General features: G+C 39.5%; 1 protein-coding gene across 1 annotated transcript; it reads right to left on the bottom strand.

The window, feature by feature from the left end:
* Window positions 1–10,361: 10,361 nt before the first annotated feature.
* LOC133317684 (protein LATERAL ROOT PRIMORDIUM 1-like) lies at window positions 10,362–18,332 on the bottom strand. The gene is made up of 3 exons (XM_061519555.1): window positions 17,669–18,332; window positions 17,192–17,496; window positions 10,362–10,484 (listed from the first exon to the last, which is right to left on the bottom strand). The coding sequence occupies exons 1-2, from the start codon at window positions 18,330–18,332 to the stop codon at window positions 17,204–17,206; spliced, it is 957 nt and encodes a 318-aa protein (XP_061375539.1). The 3' UTR covers window positions 10,362–10,484; window positions 17,192–17,203.
* Between the last annotated feature and the right edge of the window lie 581 nt (window positions 18,333–18,913).

The following is an 18,913-nucleotide window of genomic DNA, read 5'->3' as shown; positions in this document are numbered from 1 at the left end:
AATAAAGTGTTCGAAGATCAACTGGGCAAGAATGTAGAAGTATAGATCGATGATATGATCGTTAAAACTTTCGACATTGCCAACCATATTCGAGATCTGGAACGGACATTCCAAAAGCTACGGAAATACCATATTCGTCTAAACCCGGTAAAATGTGCTTTTGGAGTTCCAGCAGGAAAATTCTTGGATTTTATGCTAACCAATAGGGGAATTGAAGCAAACCCTGATAAGTGCAAATAAGTGCTTGATATGAAAGCACCCCAGAATAAGAATGAGGTTCAACAATTGATTGGTAGGTTGGCTGCGCTAACTCGGTTCCTACCCAAGTCTGTTGAAAATGCCCTCCCATTTTTCAAGTTACTAAAGAAGGGAGTTATGCAAGGATGGAACCCGGAATGTCAATCCGCGTTCGATAAAGTTAAGAAATGCTTGGCAACCCCACCAGTACTATCTAAGCCAGAACCAGGAGAAACTCTAATCCTGTACTTGGCTGTGGGGGAAGAAGCTATAAGCGCTATCCTGATAAAGGAAACTAGCAAAAAACAAGAGCCGATTTACTTCGTCAGTAGGGCCTTGTAAGGTCCCGAGTTGAGGTACTAAAAGCTGGAAAATGTGGCCTTCACTTTGCTGATCACGGCAAGAAGACTACGACCACATTTTCAAGGACACCAGATAATAGTCCGAACAAATCAGCCTATACGGCAGGTCTTGCATAAACCTGATCTGGCAGGAAGAATGACCAATTGGGCAATTGAGCTCTCTGAATACGACATAACATATGAAAGTCGGAAGGTCATCAAATCATAAGCTTTGGCCGGCTTCGTAATGGAGCTCACCCCGGCTAGTTCAGAAATGGGAGAAGATGAAGATACTTGGAGGGTATATATAGATGGCCCTCCAATGACAAAGAAAGTGGAGCTGAGAGATCATACTGGAAAGTGCATAAGGGGTAGCAATAGAACACTCCTTGAACCTGAGTTTCCCGACTTCCAAAAATCCAGCAGAATACGAAGCCCTAATAGCCGGATTGATGCAGGCTAAAGAGCATGGGGCTAAAAAAGTTAAAATCTTCAGTGACTCCCAATTAGTGACTTCTCAGATAGAAGGGAAGTATCAAACAAACTACCATTTGCTGATGAAATACCTAAACAAGGTCTGAGAAATGATGGCCAAATTTGAAGAAGTAAGGGTCACTCACATTCCCCGAGGGAAAAATAGCCGGGCTGACATCTTTTCTAAATTGGCAAGTAAAAAAAACCCAAGAAACCATAGAATCATGGTGCAACAAAGCAGAACAAAGCCAAGTTGTGTGATGATAATCACCTCGGCAAATGATTGGAGGCAACCCATAGTGGCATACCTAGAAAAAAGGGACGTTGCCTGAGGACACGTTGGAATCCAAAAAGCTGGTCCGAGATGCAACACAATACGAAATTGTTGATGACCAGTTGTATAGAAAGGGGTTGCACACCTCTATGTTAAAATGCTGAAACTCGGAAGAAGTAGGATATGTGCTAGCCGAGATACATGAATGAATCAATGGTCAACACATGGGGGAAGGGCTCTGGCTAGAAAAGCCCTCCGAGCTGGCTATTACTGGCCAACCATGGAGGCAGACTCCAAATAACATGTCAAAAGATGCGACAGTTGTCAGAAGCATGCCAGACTGATTCTCTCACCACCAGAGGAACTGAAATACATCTTGGCTCCATGGCTCTTCTTCAAATGGGGGATGGATTTGCTGGGACCCTTCAAAGCAGCGAAGGGTTAGTTGAAGTGGCTAATTGTGGCAGTAGACTACTTCACCAAGTGGATAGAAGCAGAACCAGTCACCACAATAATTTCGGCTAGAGTACAGAGGTTCTTTGATAGGAACGTCGTCTCCAGGTTTGGAATACCAGCTGAGGTGGTGACTGATAATGGAACGCAGTTTGCTGATAAACGGTTCCAGGAATTGATGAAAGACCTGAAGGTCAAACACCGCTTTGCATCTGTGGAACACCTACAGTCAAACGGGAAAGCTGAGGCCGCAAACAAGGTAATTGTTGACGGACTAAAGAAACGAATGATGGACGCCAAAGAAAGCTGGGTCCATCAATTATATTTCATTTTGTGGGGATACCAAACGAGTACCCAGTCAGATCCAGGGGAAACCCCTTTCAAATTGACATATGGATGCGAAGCCATGATTCCGGTGGAGATTGGAGAACCCTCTTGGAGAAGAATGAATGCTATTAAGCAGGGTGAACAGGAAAACAATAAATTGCTTACTGCTGAATTGGATCCCGTTGATGAAGCTAGAGTCACAGCTCATTGCCGGGATATGATGACCAAACAACTAATAGCAGCCAGATACAACAAAAGAGTGAGACCGAGAGCGTTTGAGAAAAACGACTTAGTACTCAGAAGAGTAGACATCGGCAATAAGAATGCCAGAGATGGAAAGCTAACTGCAAACTGGGAAGGTCCTTACCGAGTTAAAGAAAAGCTTGGAAAAGGGGCCTATGTCCTAGAAACAATAGAAGGAAAAGGAATCAAGAGAACATGGAACGCGGATAAACTGAAAATATACTACAGTTAAATCTGAGATCCACTTTTTGAAGCTTTGAAAATTTTCAATCTATTTGAAGTTTTCTTAGGCGAATTATTTTCCTTTTTAGGGACTTAACTAAAGCCGAATATGCAAGCAAATTTATGTAATTAACAATTTGATGTCAATAAATGAGGAATTTTCTTTTAAGATTTATCCTTATCCATTTTTGATGCATCAATATAAATTCTGAGGTACATGTACGATTTGTCATGATGACTCTAATCAAGTCGAAATGCTCCTTACTTTGGTCAAAGGCCTAAGGGGGACACGTTACAATATTGCCTTTACCTTAGATAAATTTGGGTAGCAAAACCCAGGATATGATGAAAAGATTAAGTCAACAAAGACTATAACTATCATCAATGCAGACTTACCAAAATGACTAAGTCAAAATAAACATGCGTCATGAAAAATGACAGAAAGCGGAATCCGTACAATGCTACGACCTTGGCCAGGTCAGTAAGGTGAAACTCGTAAAATGCTCGAGTTGAGAAAATAAAGTTTTTTCGAGTTGAAAAACAACCCATCTCGAATGGGAAAAACTTGGATAAGCCTTAACATAGAACTCGAAAAATGTGCAAGTTAAATCTATCCGAGTTGTAAAATAGGGTTTGATATTATTAATTATCTAAGTCGCAAACTTAGAGAACCAACATGCAAGTTCGTTCAGCAAAGATAAGTCCTTAGAAGTATTTGATAAATGCTTTAGGCAATCCGGAAAGAGGGTAAACCTTAAATACTTAGGCAGATGCGACTAAGTTATTAAAGAAATATGTAATGCAAGGCATAAATATGCGAAGACAGATTGTCAAGGAAAGTAAAATACTTCGAAGAAGTCAAAAATTAAGGTCGAGAAGCACCACGACAATATTCGAGAAAAATTAAAAAGGGGCTGAAAAGCCCCAAATGAAGAACGAAATTACAAGTATAACCGCCATCCCAGACCTTCATTCAGCAGGGGTGGCAGGGGTCTGTTTTGGTGCTGAAAGAATCTCAATGGGCTGAGTCCTCTGGGATCCTTCCTGATATTGCAGGAACCCCAGCGGACCGATTACTGACCTCATCACCCTCCTCCACGACAGTCTCTCCTCCCTGAGTATTGGTGACTGAGTCACCTGCTGGATATGCAGAAAGAGATAGAATAGTTTGGTCGTTGCTGACATAGGCACGAGCATTCAAACCAGCCACGTTCAGTGGAACCTCCAGATTAAGGACTTGAAGTTGGCTTAAAGCATTATAAAAAGAACCGGTGACAGATTTCTCAAGTCACCCCAGTAGAGCTGGGCACTAGCCTCGGCCTCCTTCAATTTCTCCTCCAACTTCTCATACTTTATCTAGAAGTCCTTCATCCTGGGGGCTTCAGCGGCATTCAGGTTACGAAGCTGAGTATTATCCCGCTGAAGAGTAGTGAAGTCCTCCTTTGTTTTTTTTCAGATCAGCAACAGTTTGGCCATGTTCCTCTTTTAAAGAGGAGAAATCCTCCTTCACCTTCAGCAACTTGGCATACGTCTTGGCTCTCTCCTCCCTGGATGCAGCTGCCTCACTTAGGGAGCGAAGATAATTTTGCTTAAGAGAAAGCAAAGGCCTTGCCAATCTGGGCATTTTTACGCAACAAAGTTCAATCTCTTCCACCTCCTTAATCTGGGCAGCGGTAAGAGGAGAGGAGTTGTAAAAAGGGGGCCAGAGCGCAAATTGCATCCCGAAGAACACTATTCATCCCGGACTTCCATACCACATGTTTGACCAACTCAAAAGATGGAGGGGGGATGAGTCTTCATCACTCGCTGAGAAGATGCAGGGGGACCAGTATCAGCAGGGTCGCCCTTGTTCTTGGCACTACCAGAAGAGGCATGACTCTTATCAGCCGACATTCTTTTAGGTTTGTCAGTAACAACAACCTTCTTAAGCTCGGAAGCTTTCCTCTTCTTCGACAACTCGGTAAAAGTTTTCTTTTGCTGGGTCAAAGCGGCCAGCCAGCTGGGGGGCTCATTCTGTTGATTTTCCATGCTAGGAACTAAAAAACATAAATGATAAAGCAAGTTATTAGATGAAAAATGAGGAATATGCATGTAATGACAAAAATAAGTCATACTTAATTTCGCATCGAGCTCCTCCTGTGATTTGAAAAGAAGAGATGCAACACTAGCATGCTTGTGCGATTGGAGATATGTACCAATGGCAATTACACTATCGACATTGGTAGGATTCAACTCGGTCTCTTTGAAGCGATAGCTTGAAGGGCTAAGTTGGTAATGGTCAGATGACCAGTGCAAGGGAAATTTTCCCTCTACATCTTCGCCACCACAGTTATCAAGAAACCGTACACTCTTGTCGGGATGTGCAGAAACTTTAAAGAACTTGTCTTTAAAGTTCTTGAAAGAATCGGTATAAACTCGGAAGAGTTTGCGACCAGGGATACCTCGGATGGTAACCCAACCTTTTCGCTCTGCCAGTTCATGGCCAGTTCGAGGGGTGAGGACTTGGAAAAAGAAAAAGAAGACACAGACAGAAGCAGGAAGAGTAAGATACACACAAAACGCTCAAAAGCCTTGATAAAACCCTAGCCATTGGGGTGGAGTTGGGTTAGAGCTATTTGAAGGTGATTGAGAAGGTCCATTTGGAACTCGGTCAAAGGAAATCAGACGCCAATTTGGATCACGACATCCCGATAAAAGAAAAAGAAGAAAGGCTCTTCTGAAGTTCCTCCAGAGCAAACTGGTTCGTCTTCTCGCGGGGGAATTATATCATAATTCTCTAACTCCCCAACGGGGAGACCAGACACATCACCCGAACTCATTTCGAAAGTGGTACTTAAAACCTCGTAAGTAACCCAGGGAAATTGGGATATTAAAGAGGCGGGAGGACACTCGGGGTATGACTCGGTAGAAGCTGACTCTTCTACAATCTCTGGGGGGAAATTCCATAAAAACCTAAAACAAAGAAAAGAACTTGATCAGAAGAAGAGAATGGGCATACCTGAATAAAAAATGCTACCAGAAGAAGAGTCAATAGAAGATGAGGAAGTCGGCACATCGGAGATTATGATTGGGTCATCTGCCCCACCAGAAGCGGAGGTAGATCCCGAAACTACTCCATGCCAACAGCTAGCCAAAATAGACTCGGCTAAAGAGTCACAGCCTTGCTCAATAAGTTTGGAACTCTAATAGACACAGGAATAACATGGTCCAGTTTTTTTGGGTATGGGGAGATTGAGAGCTACCTCGGCGGGCTGATAAAGAACCCGGATGTGTTATAAGTAAACCACTGGAGGGCTTAGAACTGGTTTGGAGAAAATGCAGGGGAGTACGTCAGCTCACAAATAGACGACTCATACCCCGGCTGGACGAACCTCTACCCCAGCTCTGCCCTAATTTATGATACCCCGACACTGATACGGGACACAGGACACGACACGACACGCTTACACGTTAATTCTAAAAAATGTTAAATTCTGACACGTTAGAACACGTTTTGATATTAAGAAATATTATTAATATATATAATATATTTTACATTTATATATATAATATTTCTTAATCCAACAAATAACTGATTACAATATTCACTTAATCCATTTAATGTCCAATTAATATAACAATCGATTACAAATTTGTTTAATCAATTAAATTTGTGACTTGTTTATCTGCTTGTTTTCTTTGCAGCGTTGTCCATATATGAAACAAAAAATAAGCAAGAGTTGTGAAAAAGTTGAAATCAGAACATTAGCTAATAACAATATAATTAGAACAAAAAAAATCAAAACAACAATAACACGATTTTTATTAAAATAGTTTTTTTTTTCTTCTCACTCCTAGTACACTTCACACACAAATTTTGCAGCTTTTAAGAAATGAAAACAAATGACAGGTTTCACAGACACATTAAAAAGGCTTTATAACAAAGACGAGGGAGAATGGTGAAAAATGAAAAAAAAGGGGAACGATGAAAAAAGGGTGGAGCGATGGACCGAATTTTATGAGAAGAGCTTTTTTATTTTCTGCCATTGACGAATACATGGTCGGGGGTGCGTTCATTGGAAGTTTTATAAGGAGAATAGATAAAAAATATTAGAAGCAGAGAAAAGGGGAGGAAGCTCCGAGAAGAAACTAGAGAACCATTTTTTTTAGGGGAAACAACCACCACCGACTCCATCCCACCCCGCCTCCAACTGCTGCAAGTCTCGCCATTTTATCTCTGTTTTTTTACTTCACTGCATATCCAAGCCATCTACAATGGCAGAAACGTGTTCTGATTTTTTTTTTTTACTTTTATATTTATTTTAGAATTATTTTAATTTTATAAAATTTTACATTTTTACCCTTTGACCGTGTCCGATACGGTCAAAATCGCGTGTTGAGATAGTCAATGTGTCCTAAAATATTGACCGTGTATCGAACGCGTGTCGGAACATGTCATAGCGTGTCGGTGTCCAACACGTGTCCGACACGTATTTTTCTAAAAAAATCATGTGTCCGTGTATCCTAGGCCCCAATCCTCTATCTGACAACCTGAATTTCCTCTGGGATCTGCCACCGCGATAACCATGAAGCATGGCCTCACATTCTTCTTCTTCAGTCCTGAGAATTCCCCAAAACTAGAAACGAGCAACAAGGGGAATCTTTCTCAGAAAGTCAGAATCATCCTCTTTCGTCCCCTCACAATGCAGAGCTGAAGAGGGAGGGTTTTTCCCCTCATTGTGTTAAAAGATGCACACTAAAATGGCAGAAGTGAAGCAATATGCAGCACTTTGAATATATTTGGGGTGGGAACAGAAAGGAGGAAAACCGTCCAGCAAACTTTGAAAATATTCAGGTTAGACTTGTAATTTAGGGCCTACACAGGCTAATAGGTCAGGCCATACCCAATATTTTTTTACACAGACATGACCTATTTAAGCCAAAGCCTAGCCTAGCCTATTTACACCCCCTAAATTTCCACCCATAGTTAGGGGTGTTCATCAATCGATTCCAACCGCGGAGACTGAACCAAAAATCGATAACCGAATAAACCGAAAAATCAAAAACCGAAAAAAACCGCAAATTTTAATTGCATTGGATCGGTTTTCGGATTGGTTGATGAAAATCGATCCAATCCAAACCGATCCAATATATTAATTTCCCTCTACCTACTTGGGCTTTTCCCCAATCATAGCCAAAAATCTCTAAACCCAAGACCCATTATCCTATCAACTAAACCCAAGAAAAAAACCTAGTCACATCTCATCAACAAAATTTCATCTGTGTAAAGCTTCATATCTCATTTCCCAAAAAAAAAATTATATTATCGTTAACTGATGCTTTTATATTTCAAAAAATAAATAAATTACAAAGCCAATATATACAAAAGATGTTATTTGCACAATAATTATGAAACAAATTTTAGGATTTTCAAAAAATCGAAAACCAATCCAATCCAAACCGAAAAAAATTGGATTGGATCGGATTGCTCCACCTAATTGGAATGAATTGGAAATTCAAAGGGGGAGCTAGAAGCTTCGCTTCAAAAAGCGGAGCTTGCTTTCTACTAAACGAGCCTTCCTTGATCAGAGAAATCCGCCCGACCCCTATCTTTAATGTCAATCATTTGCATCATTTGTTTCAACGGTGGCAGCTGCGGAATCAGCTATGGGGTTAGCCATTTTCGTTATCACTTTTCGAGTCCGAGGGATTATTGCTGTAGAATTCTAATTGGCTTAAGAGGGAGGGTGGAGATTAGGTTGGTATCTAGTTCGACGGAGCTATGGGGGTTCAACTCCTCTTTAATCTTTCTTTTATATTTCAAAAAATAAATAAATTACAAAGTCAATATATACAAAAGATGTTATTTGTACAATAATTATGAAACGACTTTTAGGATTTTCAAAATATCGAAAACAGATCCAATCCAAACCGAAAAAAATTGAATTGGATCAGATTTGAAAAAAAATTCAAACCGAATGGATGATTACATAATCAAATCGAAGTGATTGGATCGAATGATTTTTGCTTTCAAAACCGATTCAATCCAGACCGCGAAAACCCTACTCATAGTTGTCATGTGTCCAAAGAAACAAATAAATAAAAAATGTTTGCACGAATACCAAAGCAGTAAAATTCGTTTATGTGCAATAAACCTGTTAATCATTTCTCTCTCTACAAGAACATGAAGCCCTACTTGCATTTATGAGCATATAATGACATTGATAGACATAAAATGTACACATGAACAAATCCAAGATTTTAAGTAAAATTGGGAGGAAACTAAAATATCGTAAAATGTAAAATCGCAATGTAAAAAAAATCGTAAAAAATCGCAAAAACGTAAAAGCGTTTGACATATTAGTAAAATCGTTTTGATGAAAAAAAATCGTAGTGATAAATCGAGATTTTAACAACCTTAAACAAATCATATAAAATTACAGAAAACGATTCGATCCTTGGTTGTTTCCTTTTCCCGTTGTAGCAGGTTCTCTCCACATGGCTTGAGAGGATTTACTATTATTATTATTAAGAGCTCTATCGCAATAGGGAAATTTCTTCCCCTGTAAGAGCTTGGATGAGTTATTTTTTCTTCCCAAAGCTATTTTTTTTTAAAAAAAACTTCTCACTATAAAAGTGTTTTGATATCAGCTTTAAAAAAAAAATAGGAGTAGAAAAAAAAACTCAAAATTTTATTTTTCTTAAGTTAAAATTTTTAACTTATAAAAAAAAAATTAAAATATAAATATTTTTCTCAAAATTCAAATTTATCTCAACTCCAACTTCAACCAATCTCGTCATCAATCCCACCTCCCCCTACCACCAAATCTTGTTCCATAATTTGTTTTTACATGTGCATTTTAGTAATTTTATTCATAAAAAATACATTTTAATTTTAATATCCACATAATTTTTTTAGTTAAAGGCTTTTTTGACATAGTATATCCAAATAAAAAATAACTTTTAACTTATAAAAAATCTTAAAAGAAAGCAAGGCATAAAAAGTTCCATGATTTGTTTTTATATGTACTTTTTAGTAATTTTATTCATAAAAAATGCATTTTAATTTTAAGATCTAAATAATTTTTTTAATTACAAATATTTTTCGCACAGTACATTCAAATGCAAAATCACTTTTAAAAAATCTTAAAAAAATAAAGGCATAATTTTTATTTTTATTTTCAAGAGCTTATCTAGATTCTAGAGGCTTTAACTCAATTACAGAGATACCTTATACTCACTCCCTTGCCATTACTCCCAGCGGAAGGGAGCCACACAGAGCCACCGTGTAATAGATAACTACTACATTGACATACTCTATCCCTAGTGAAAAACAATTCTCAAGAAAAATAAAATAAAATAAAAATACTATACGCTTATATAAAAACTAACGAAGAAATGGTTAACTACTTCACATCATGGAATGTTATGCACCAACTTATTGCATCCTTCACCATATTTTGCCATAGATGATTTAGTTTAGACTTAATCTCACTTCATTAATTGAATCTCTTTATCCTAACGACGTTGTTTTGTGCAACTAATGACTTGGTTATACTTCTATTTGGACAATATTTCGATATCTTCACAAGTAATTTATTTTTTTCTGCCTCTTCAGTAATTTATTTGAATCTCTTTTCTTGTGATCCTGTCCTGGGACCCCCATAAAGCCCCATATATATTGAGATAAACGTGAAACTTTAATTAAGCATTGAATATAAAAAAATCCCACAACATCAATGTCTCTATTCTGATTAAAGAAATTGAAACTACATAGGTCCCTGTGCTTTATGTATGCATATAAACATTTTGCTGAAGATAAATTTACAAATTACCAAAAAAAAAAAAAAAGACTACTTAGCATATGTTGTGAGTTTCCCTGCAAAACCTCAGAATGAATTGCATTCAGGGGTTTCATTAAACTGATCCAATACCTGTGATTGGCAAACAGAAGGTTTATATATTGTTAGACTTTAATAAAATTTGCCTGCAAATAAGGGGAGTCAAGATCAAATAAGCCTAAATAGCTCAACAAAAAGTATAAAAAAGTTAACAAAGGATAAACCTACAATCATATTATATTTTTTACTTTTCAGATGGGGAGGAAGAGAACAGTGTTGACATTACTATGGTAAAAAGGGAAAAATGTTCGTCTTTTTAAATGACACAATTTATGTCATTTTACTCTCACAAATAGGTGAACCCATACCTTTATATTTTTTTGTCAACTCTTTATTCTCCTTTATCTATCTCTTTCTCTTATTTAAAATGACACAATTTTATATTATTTAAAATGATACACATTTTTCCCTGATAAAAATATCAAAAGTTCAAAAGGAAAAACATATTAAAATAAGGGTTTTGCATTTGTTAGATCACAGGACAAAAATTAAGTTTCCTACATATATATCGATACTTGTGTTGCATTTTCTTTTCTTTTTTCTTTTTATTTTAAAAATAATGGACCCACACTAGTTCTCTCTGTAGCATCACAAAAAATTGTCCTTCCACATGATATTTATGTTTCCCTTAAAATAAAGCAATGCCCCTAAACAACTAATCAGTAAAGATGTGTTAAAAAGATAGTGTGCTGTAATTCCGATGAGTTTTCTTCTGACCGCAGACTACAAGAATGTTTCTCTTTAAGAAGTTCAGTCAAAGAATGGATCATGAAAACGGCACAAGGAAGGACCCAGAAAGAGAAGAGGAGGATTTGCTAGAGCGAAGCGTTAAAAAAGCTAAAGAGAACACGGTGGAGGATGCTACTATGGATGAAGATATGGTAGAAAACGGGGGCATACCCAGAACCGACGAGAAGAAATCTCCATCGCAAGAAGGACCATCAAGGTCCATGGGTCCAGGAGGAAAACAATTGGTGACTTACAGGGATATAGTGCTCCAACTAAATGGAGAAAAGGATGACGTCGACAGTGAGGATGAGCACCGGATGGAAACGCAAAAAAGGGAGGAAGAGAAGGATGCAGCAATGGATGAGGAGAATACCGATCTACAGAGTGATCCTCTTTGCCCAGTGTATAAGGTCTCATTGAGACAACATAAAGAAGACTGTAAGAAGTGGAGCAATGCCCTTATAATTAAGCTGCTAGGGAAGAGAGTAAACAACAGATTCTTGATGGCCAGGCTATTAAGAATATGGAGTCTTAAAGGAAAATTTGAAGTTATTGATCTGGATAATGGCTACATCCTAGTTAATTTTCATGATACCAAGGATTATCTACATGTCCTTCATGAAGGCCCGTGGATCATATTGGAACATTACGTAACTGTTCAGAGATGGAGGCCAATGTTCGATCCCTATGATGACCAATTTAAGAAACTTGTTGTGTGGATTCGAATCCCAGGCCTTCCAATGGAGCTTTATACTTCACAACATTTATGGAGGATCGGAAATTTATTTGGGAGAACACTAAAAATTGACAGAAACTCATTAAGGAAATCTGAGGGAGGAGAAGGAGAATACACAGAAAAAGCTAAGTACGCAAGAATTTGTGTTGAAATCGATCTGAGGAAAAGCTTTAAAGCAAAATTTGAGGTCTTTGAGAAAGTATTCCCAGTAGCATATGAGGGGCTACATCTTATATGCTTTGGGTGTGGAAGGTATGGCCACCGGATCGAATCATGTACAGTTGGGGTTGAAGACACTACCAATCCGAGCGCGAAAGGGGGATTGAATGTATCACCAAGTAAGGTTAGTGAACTGTCAACTAAAGACAAAGGGAGAGAAGAAGAATTTGGGGAGTGGATGGTGGTTAAGAGGAAAGACAAGGGTAGAAGAATGCCGGCGAAAACCACCGTGCCGGCAGAAAGGATAGTTGTCTCTCCGGCGGTGCAGAACCAGTGGGAAAAATTGGAAGTGGAGGAAACGGGTTCCAATGAAAAGGACAACACTGATGGGTTGGTGAAAGCAGTGCAGGTGTCAGGAGTAAAGCTAGACAGCAAACCTCAAAGTACAAGGTTAAAGAATAAAAATAATGGGGGGAAAAAGTCAACAACTAGGTGCCTAGCTCCTATCCGTGGAAAATCATCTACCACACCCCCGAAGAAGATCACGACAGATAAAGGATTGGGAGGAAGGAACCAGTCCAAAGGAAGGTCAGGAACATCTATTCACAAAAATATCAGTGGGCCTGAGGGCAAGATGGGCTCAATCATAGAAAAGGAGAACAAAGAACCCAACATGGGATCTAACAAAAACATCCTAGTGGGAAAAGAGGACCAGAAGAGGAAAGAAAAAGATATGCTTTCGATAATGAAATATATGTCAGAGGAGCAGAATGAAGTGGCTTTTGATAAGGTTCTAGCAGCTATGCAAATAGTCAAAAAGGAAACCAACGCTCAAAAACAACCCCCGCTGAGAATTCTGAAAAGAGGTGAAGCTGAAGGACAGATGGAGACAGATCAGGGAGGAGTAGAGGCAGAATCACCAGAAAGGGATAAAGGAAATAGTGGTACAAATGGAGGCCAAAGAAATTCAAAAATCGATAAAGCCAACAAGACAAACGAGAGGAACAGAGACAAAGACGACATTAACCTGAAGGGATGCCAAGCAGCAGTGTTAAATGAATATCCTAATTTGGAACTGTAGAGGAGCTGGCAAAAAGCAAATGAGGAACATCATACAATCGTTTGTGAGGAAGCATAGAGTGGATCTGGTCATTCTTCTTGAAACCAGAATTAGCGGGCCTAAGGCCCAAAAAGTCATCAAAAAGTTGGGCTTCACTAATTCCTTGATGGAAGAGGCAAAAGGTTTCGCTGGGGGGATATGGGCTTTATGGAACCAGCCTAACTTAAAGATTGATCTAATAGACAAGAATCCTCAATACATCCATATGAGACTGTCCTGGACCAGCTCAGATTCATTCCTCTTTACGGCCATATATGCAAGTTCAAGCATAGACCAGAGAAGAGACTTATGGGATGAGCTTCGTGGCATCAGCAATAACATGCAAGAGCCTTGGCTAATGGCTGGGGACTTTAATGATATTGTTGGTGCGCATGAGAAAAAGGGAGGAGCCCCCATTGATTATGCCAGATGCAAATCCTTCGCTTCTGCTATTGACGACTTCAAGCTAATGGAAATGGGGGCTGCAGGTCCTTTCTTTACTTGGAAGGGACCAAAGTTTGCTCATCTAGATAGAGTGTACAAAAGGTTGGACATGATTCTGGCTAATAGTGACTGGATCACTAGGTTTAGTGAAGCTAGTGTGAAGACTCTCCCTAGAGTGTACTCAGACCACAACCCGCTCCTGCTCAATACTTTTTCGGATAACCGTGAATGGGAGGAGCGTCCTTTCAGACTTTTTTCCCCTTGGATGGATCATCCCACATTCAGACAACTCCTAGAAGAGAATTGAAGTAATGACACGAGTGCTTGCAGCAACTTGCAGAAGCTCATTCCAGTTCTGCGCAACTGGAACACCAACACCTATGGGTGGATTGGCCAGAGAAAGAGCGTCATTCTTCGAAGGCTGAATGGCATTCAAAGAAGTCTTGAGAGGAAAGAGAATGACCAATTGGAGGAATTGGAGTCAGAGCTTAGGAGGGACTTAGAGGAAATCCTTACTCTCGAAGAACTTCTTTGGTTTCAGAAATCCAGATCGGATTGGATCAAGGGAGGAGACCGCAACACAAGATATTACCACACTGTGGCAATTTCCAAAAGAAAGAGAAACAGAATTGAAGCTCTAAGAGACGAGGCAGGGAGATGGGTCAAAAAGGATGGAAAGTTAAAGGGTATGGCCTTAGACTTCTACCAAAAACTCTTCACTGACGACGGAGGGGAGAGGCACTGGAGATCAACTAATGTGAGCTGGCCAAGGCTCAATGAATCAGAAATTGGGAACCTGAATAAGCATCTGACCAAGGAGGAGGTGAAAACTGCTTTCTTCCAGATGAGTGGCCATAAGGCTCCTGGCCCTGATGGCTTCCCAGCCATTTTCTATAAAAAAAATTGGAATGTCTTGGGTAACAGAATCTTTGAAGACATGAAGTTGATGTTTATGCATCCAGAAGGTATTTCTTCCATTAATGATACTCTTCTTGTGTTAATCCCTAAGATTGATGCTCCAGATAGCTTGGGACAGTTTAGACCTATATCTTTGTGTAATGTGCTATACAAAGCGATCACTAAGATCATAGTTAACAGACTGAAGCCTGCGCTGAAGAAGTTAGTTTCCCCCTTTCAATCAAGTTTTGTCCCGGGGAGGAATATCCAAGACAACATAATTATAGCCCAGGAGCTGACTCACTCTATGAATAGAAAGAACGGGAAAAAGGCTCTGATGTCTATCAAGATCGATCTTGTGAAAGCTTATGACAAGCTTAATTGGAGCTTTGTAGAGAAGGTCCTAAAGGAAATTGGCATTCCCAGTAGCCTGGTGAAGGTCATCCAAGCGTGTATCTCTTCCCCCAAATTCCAAATCCTTTGGAATGGCAGCAAAACGGACATCTTTTTTCCTACTAGAGGAGTGAGACAAGGAGACCCCATTTCCCCTTATCTCTTTGTTCTGTGTATGGATAAATTGACACACCTGATCTCAGAGCAAATTAGGAAGAAGAACTGGAAGCCCATGAAAGCTGGTAAGAGGGGACCAGGGATCTCTCACCTAATGTTCGCTGATGACCTGGTTCTATTTGGGGAAGCTAGTCTTGGCCAACTTGATGTCATGCTGGGATGCCTACAGGAGTTCAGTAGGATGTCTGGACAAGAGGTTAGCATAGAAAAGACAGTGGTCTACTTCTCTAGAAACACAAGAGCAGATGTGAAGGAAACAATAACTAGTGTCAGCGGATTCAAAATAGCTGAATCTTTGGGAAAGTATTTGGGAACTATGCTTCACAATGGAAGGGGGAGAAGAAGGAAATTTGAAGGGGTCATCCAACGAGTGAGGCAAAGACTTGCGGGATGGAAATGCAATTGCCTATCCTTTGCAGGTAGGACCACCTTAGCAAACTCGGTGCTGAGTACAATCCCTTCGTTCCTAACCTCTATTTGGCACCTATGGCTCTGGAGAAATTTAGAGTGCCATAATCCTAGTGAAAGACGTCCGCAAAACACAATTCTGGCTATCTCCAAGTATATTACTGAGGTCAACTCTGCCATGGACAACAATGTGACTACTGAGGAACAGAACACCCATCACAACATAGACAGATGGAGCCCCCCACCTCAGGGCTGGTGGAAGTTAAACGTCGATGGAGCGGTCAAGAACAACAATAAAGAAGCTTCGTGTGGGGGATTGATAAGAAGAGAAGATGGAGGGTGGGTCACTGGATTCACTTACAGGATAGGAAGCTGCTCGCCCCTTGTAGCTGAGCTTTGGGCGATTCTGAAAGGTCTGCAACTTTCCTGGGAGGAAGATGCCCATCACCTAGCAGTGGAGAGCGATTCCATGCTAGCAATAGAGGCAATAAACTCGATTGATGAGGAAGGAACCCAAATGCAGCTAGTGAAGAGCATCAACGAGTGGAGGAAAGAAGACTGGACTCTCAATTTCGCGCATGTGAAAAGGGAAAGGAATAGAAGCGCTGATTTTCTAGCGAATAGGATCTCAGCTGGGGAAGAAAACATGATTGTGTATAGGGACCCCCCTATGGGGATTGGGCCTTTTCTGGAGTTAGACGCTAATGTCTAGTTTGTTTCTTGGGCTTTAGCCTTCACGGTATTAAAAATAAAAAATAAAAAATAAATAAACAGCTAATCAATAAAGCAAGGAACTTTTAACTCAACCAGATGCATGAATGTAACACAGATTAAAATGTGGCAGTGGAAATGTAACAAACGCTCTTAATGGACATCGAAAAGTGCAAGTCCAATGCTTGTCTAGTTGTCTTCCTTCTTCGATTGAAAGTGATATTTTTAAAGTGACCACTACTCTTCAATCTCCGTTCCATGCTAACCTTTCATACGAAATAAACAATTGCATAAAATTGAATACCTATGATGTTTTGGCCTTTTGACCCTTCTAACGTGAGTGTTGAAAACATTTACCGGTTTAAGTCATTTTACAAATTATTTATCAATTTTATGTGAAAAGATGCGAATTCTAACCATGGGTGTTCAAGTCGGGTATCACCCCATGGGTGACTTATACAAAAACTAGCACACGCCTTCCAAGTGTCACACTCTACAAGATGCGAGACTAGTAGGCACAAGAGGGTGTCAAACATCTTGCTGTTCGACAAGTCGCAACACTTTTGCGCAAGTCAGGCATGGAGTGATGCGCAACTTGAACACACACTTACAAGATTAAGGTTTTCCAGCATTAGATTAATAAATAATTTGCCAAAAGACTTAAATGTTATAAAATTTGCATTAGAAGGATAAAAAGTCTGATATTTTGGATGCAAAATGTACAGTTCTTTTTATCCTTCCTTTGCAGATGCACAATCATGCAGAGGTGGAACCAGAAACTTTGTGAAGGGGTAAAATTTTTTAAAAAATTTAACGAAAGATGGAAGAAATTCTAATGAAATTAAATCAATTTTTTTGTAAAATTCATAGTTACATTCTTATTTAGGTTCCTGAAATACTAAGTAATCATTTTAACTATAATAATGGATAGGGTTCAGAATGTTACTTCAAAATTCAAATTTAAATTAAGCTTGATCAATTTTGTACCTTAAAGCAATCTCAGCAAGCAGAAGCAGGGTAGGCACTGGTTGGAACCCCAATTGCAGAAGAACATTCCCTATTATTCATTCCACTGCCATTGTTTCCCAGTTGCAGTTCTGAAACACAAGGCATTTCATTTTTCTCATCAACACCATGATCATACAGAAACCCCTTGAACACATGGCCACTAATGTTAACCGTGGCCAAGTAAGCAAATTCATCTTCACCATTGCCAATAGCAGACACTCTATGGCACCTAAACACAGCAGGTGCACAAACATGACGAGGTAAAGATTGTTTGAAACCAACATCTGCAATTCAAGTGAATCATTTCAACCTCCATAAGTTTACTACATAATAATATCTTTGATAACAAGCCTAAAAGGTCAGATAAGGGAAATTGCCTTAACTTCTATCCTAGCGACTTGGGGTTTAATGAGGAGTGATTTTATGATGAAAAATAGAAACAGAAAGTGAAATAACCTTGGTGACAAGAGCTAGTATCTAAGGTTAAGCTCTTTGTTGTGGTAGCATTGGAGATTGAACTTGGAGAGGTAGCAGCAACAGCAACACCATTATGTGATGACCCCAAAACTCTTGGCCTCTTAGAACAACCGTCGTCATCACCACCACCACCAGCCACCGCCGTATTCCGGTCCCGCCGCAGTGATGCTGGGATCCACGTGCTCTTCACGTGAGTGCTGCAATTATAGCCACGTCCCTTGCAACAGGTTCTGCATCTTTTAAAGGTGCAATCTTTCTTTGCCCTGTTACCACAATCCTGACACACCCTGAACTCAACCCCATAGATACCATTTTCCTCACTCTCCATCATGTGCTTGTTGTTCTCATCTTCTTCCACGTTGATCATCACTCCTTTTCTTGCAGAATTCACTTCTGGGCACATCTTGAGGTTCCAATAGTTGGGGTTGCAAGCGTTGTCACAATCTTGAACATCATTTCCATGAGGATGTGACATGCAGGGAGTGGCAGTTAGGAGTGGGAAAATGCCAAGACCGACACTTAGAGAAGCTGATGAAGACAAAGGAAGGTTGGCATGAGGTTCTGCTGAAATGGGTTGGCCCTGTTGGTGCATAGGAGAGGTTGGAGCTATGAAAACTAGGTCTCTAAGGCCTAACATGTTCATTGGAACTACAAGGTCTCAAACTGAGGGCTTTTTTTTCTTTTTTTCTTTTTAAAAGTGTTGTTGATGTTTATCTTTTTGAGGTGTTGTTGAATGTGTGGGGATTTTATAGAGAGAATGAGGTTGAGAATCCCTTTGATGCAAAATGTGATCTTATGACTTGGTTTTGTGTTGTATGTCTTTATCTGATTAGCATTGGGAAAAGGGCGATTTTGGTGCAAAAGGCCACTACTGCTACAGGTTTCTGACGCTGAAATTCCACTTACAGATTCCTGTATTGGTAAAGGGGGATAGTTATTGTTGGAGTTATGTGCCCCCGAAGACATTTGTGGTTTGTGGTGCCTCCAAGTGTAGTTACATATTCCACTTAAAGATCCTTGCACGTTTTTGTTCTGAATTTAGTCAAGAGGAACAATCATGATTGAAAATCTGAAGAGTTTGATCAAGATGTTGAGAAATTTTGAAATGTATTATTAGTCAAACAAAGTTCATACTATGATTTAATTATTCTTTATCACATCATTAAAATAATGTAATTGTATTATATTATTGAGTTTCACATTCATCTCAGTAGATGAGATCTA

The sequence above is a fragment of the Gastrolobium bilobum genome, unplaced genomic scaffold, assembly GCF_033153095.1.
Source record: "Gastrolobium bilobum isolate Gb01-03AN ecotype WA unplaced genomic scaffold, APGP_CSIRO_Gbil_v1 utg18935, whole genome shotgun sequence".
NCBI classification, from domain to species: domain Eukaryota; kingdom Viridiplantae; phylum Streptophyta; class Magnoliopsida; order Fabales; family Fabaceae; genus Gastrolobium; species Gastrolobium bilobum.
This window is presented reverse-complemented; position numbering and strand designations above follow the sequence as displayed.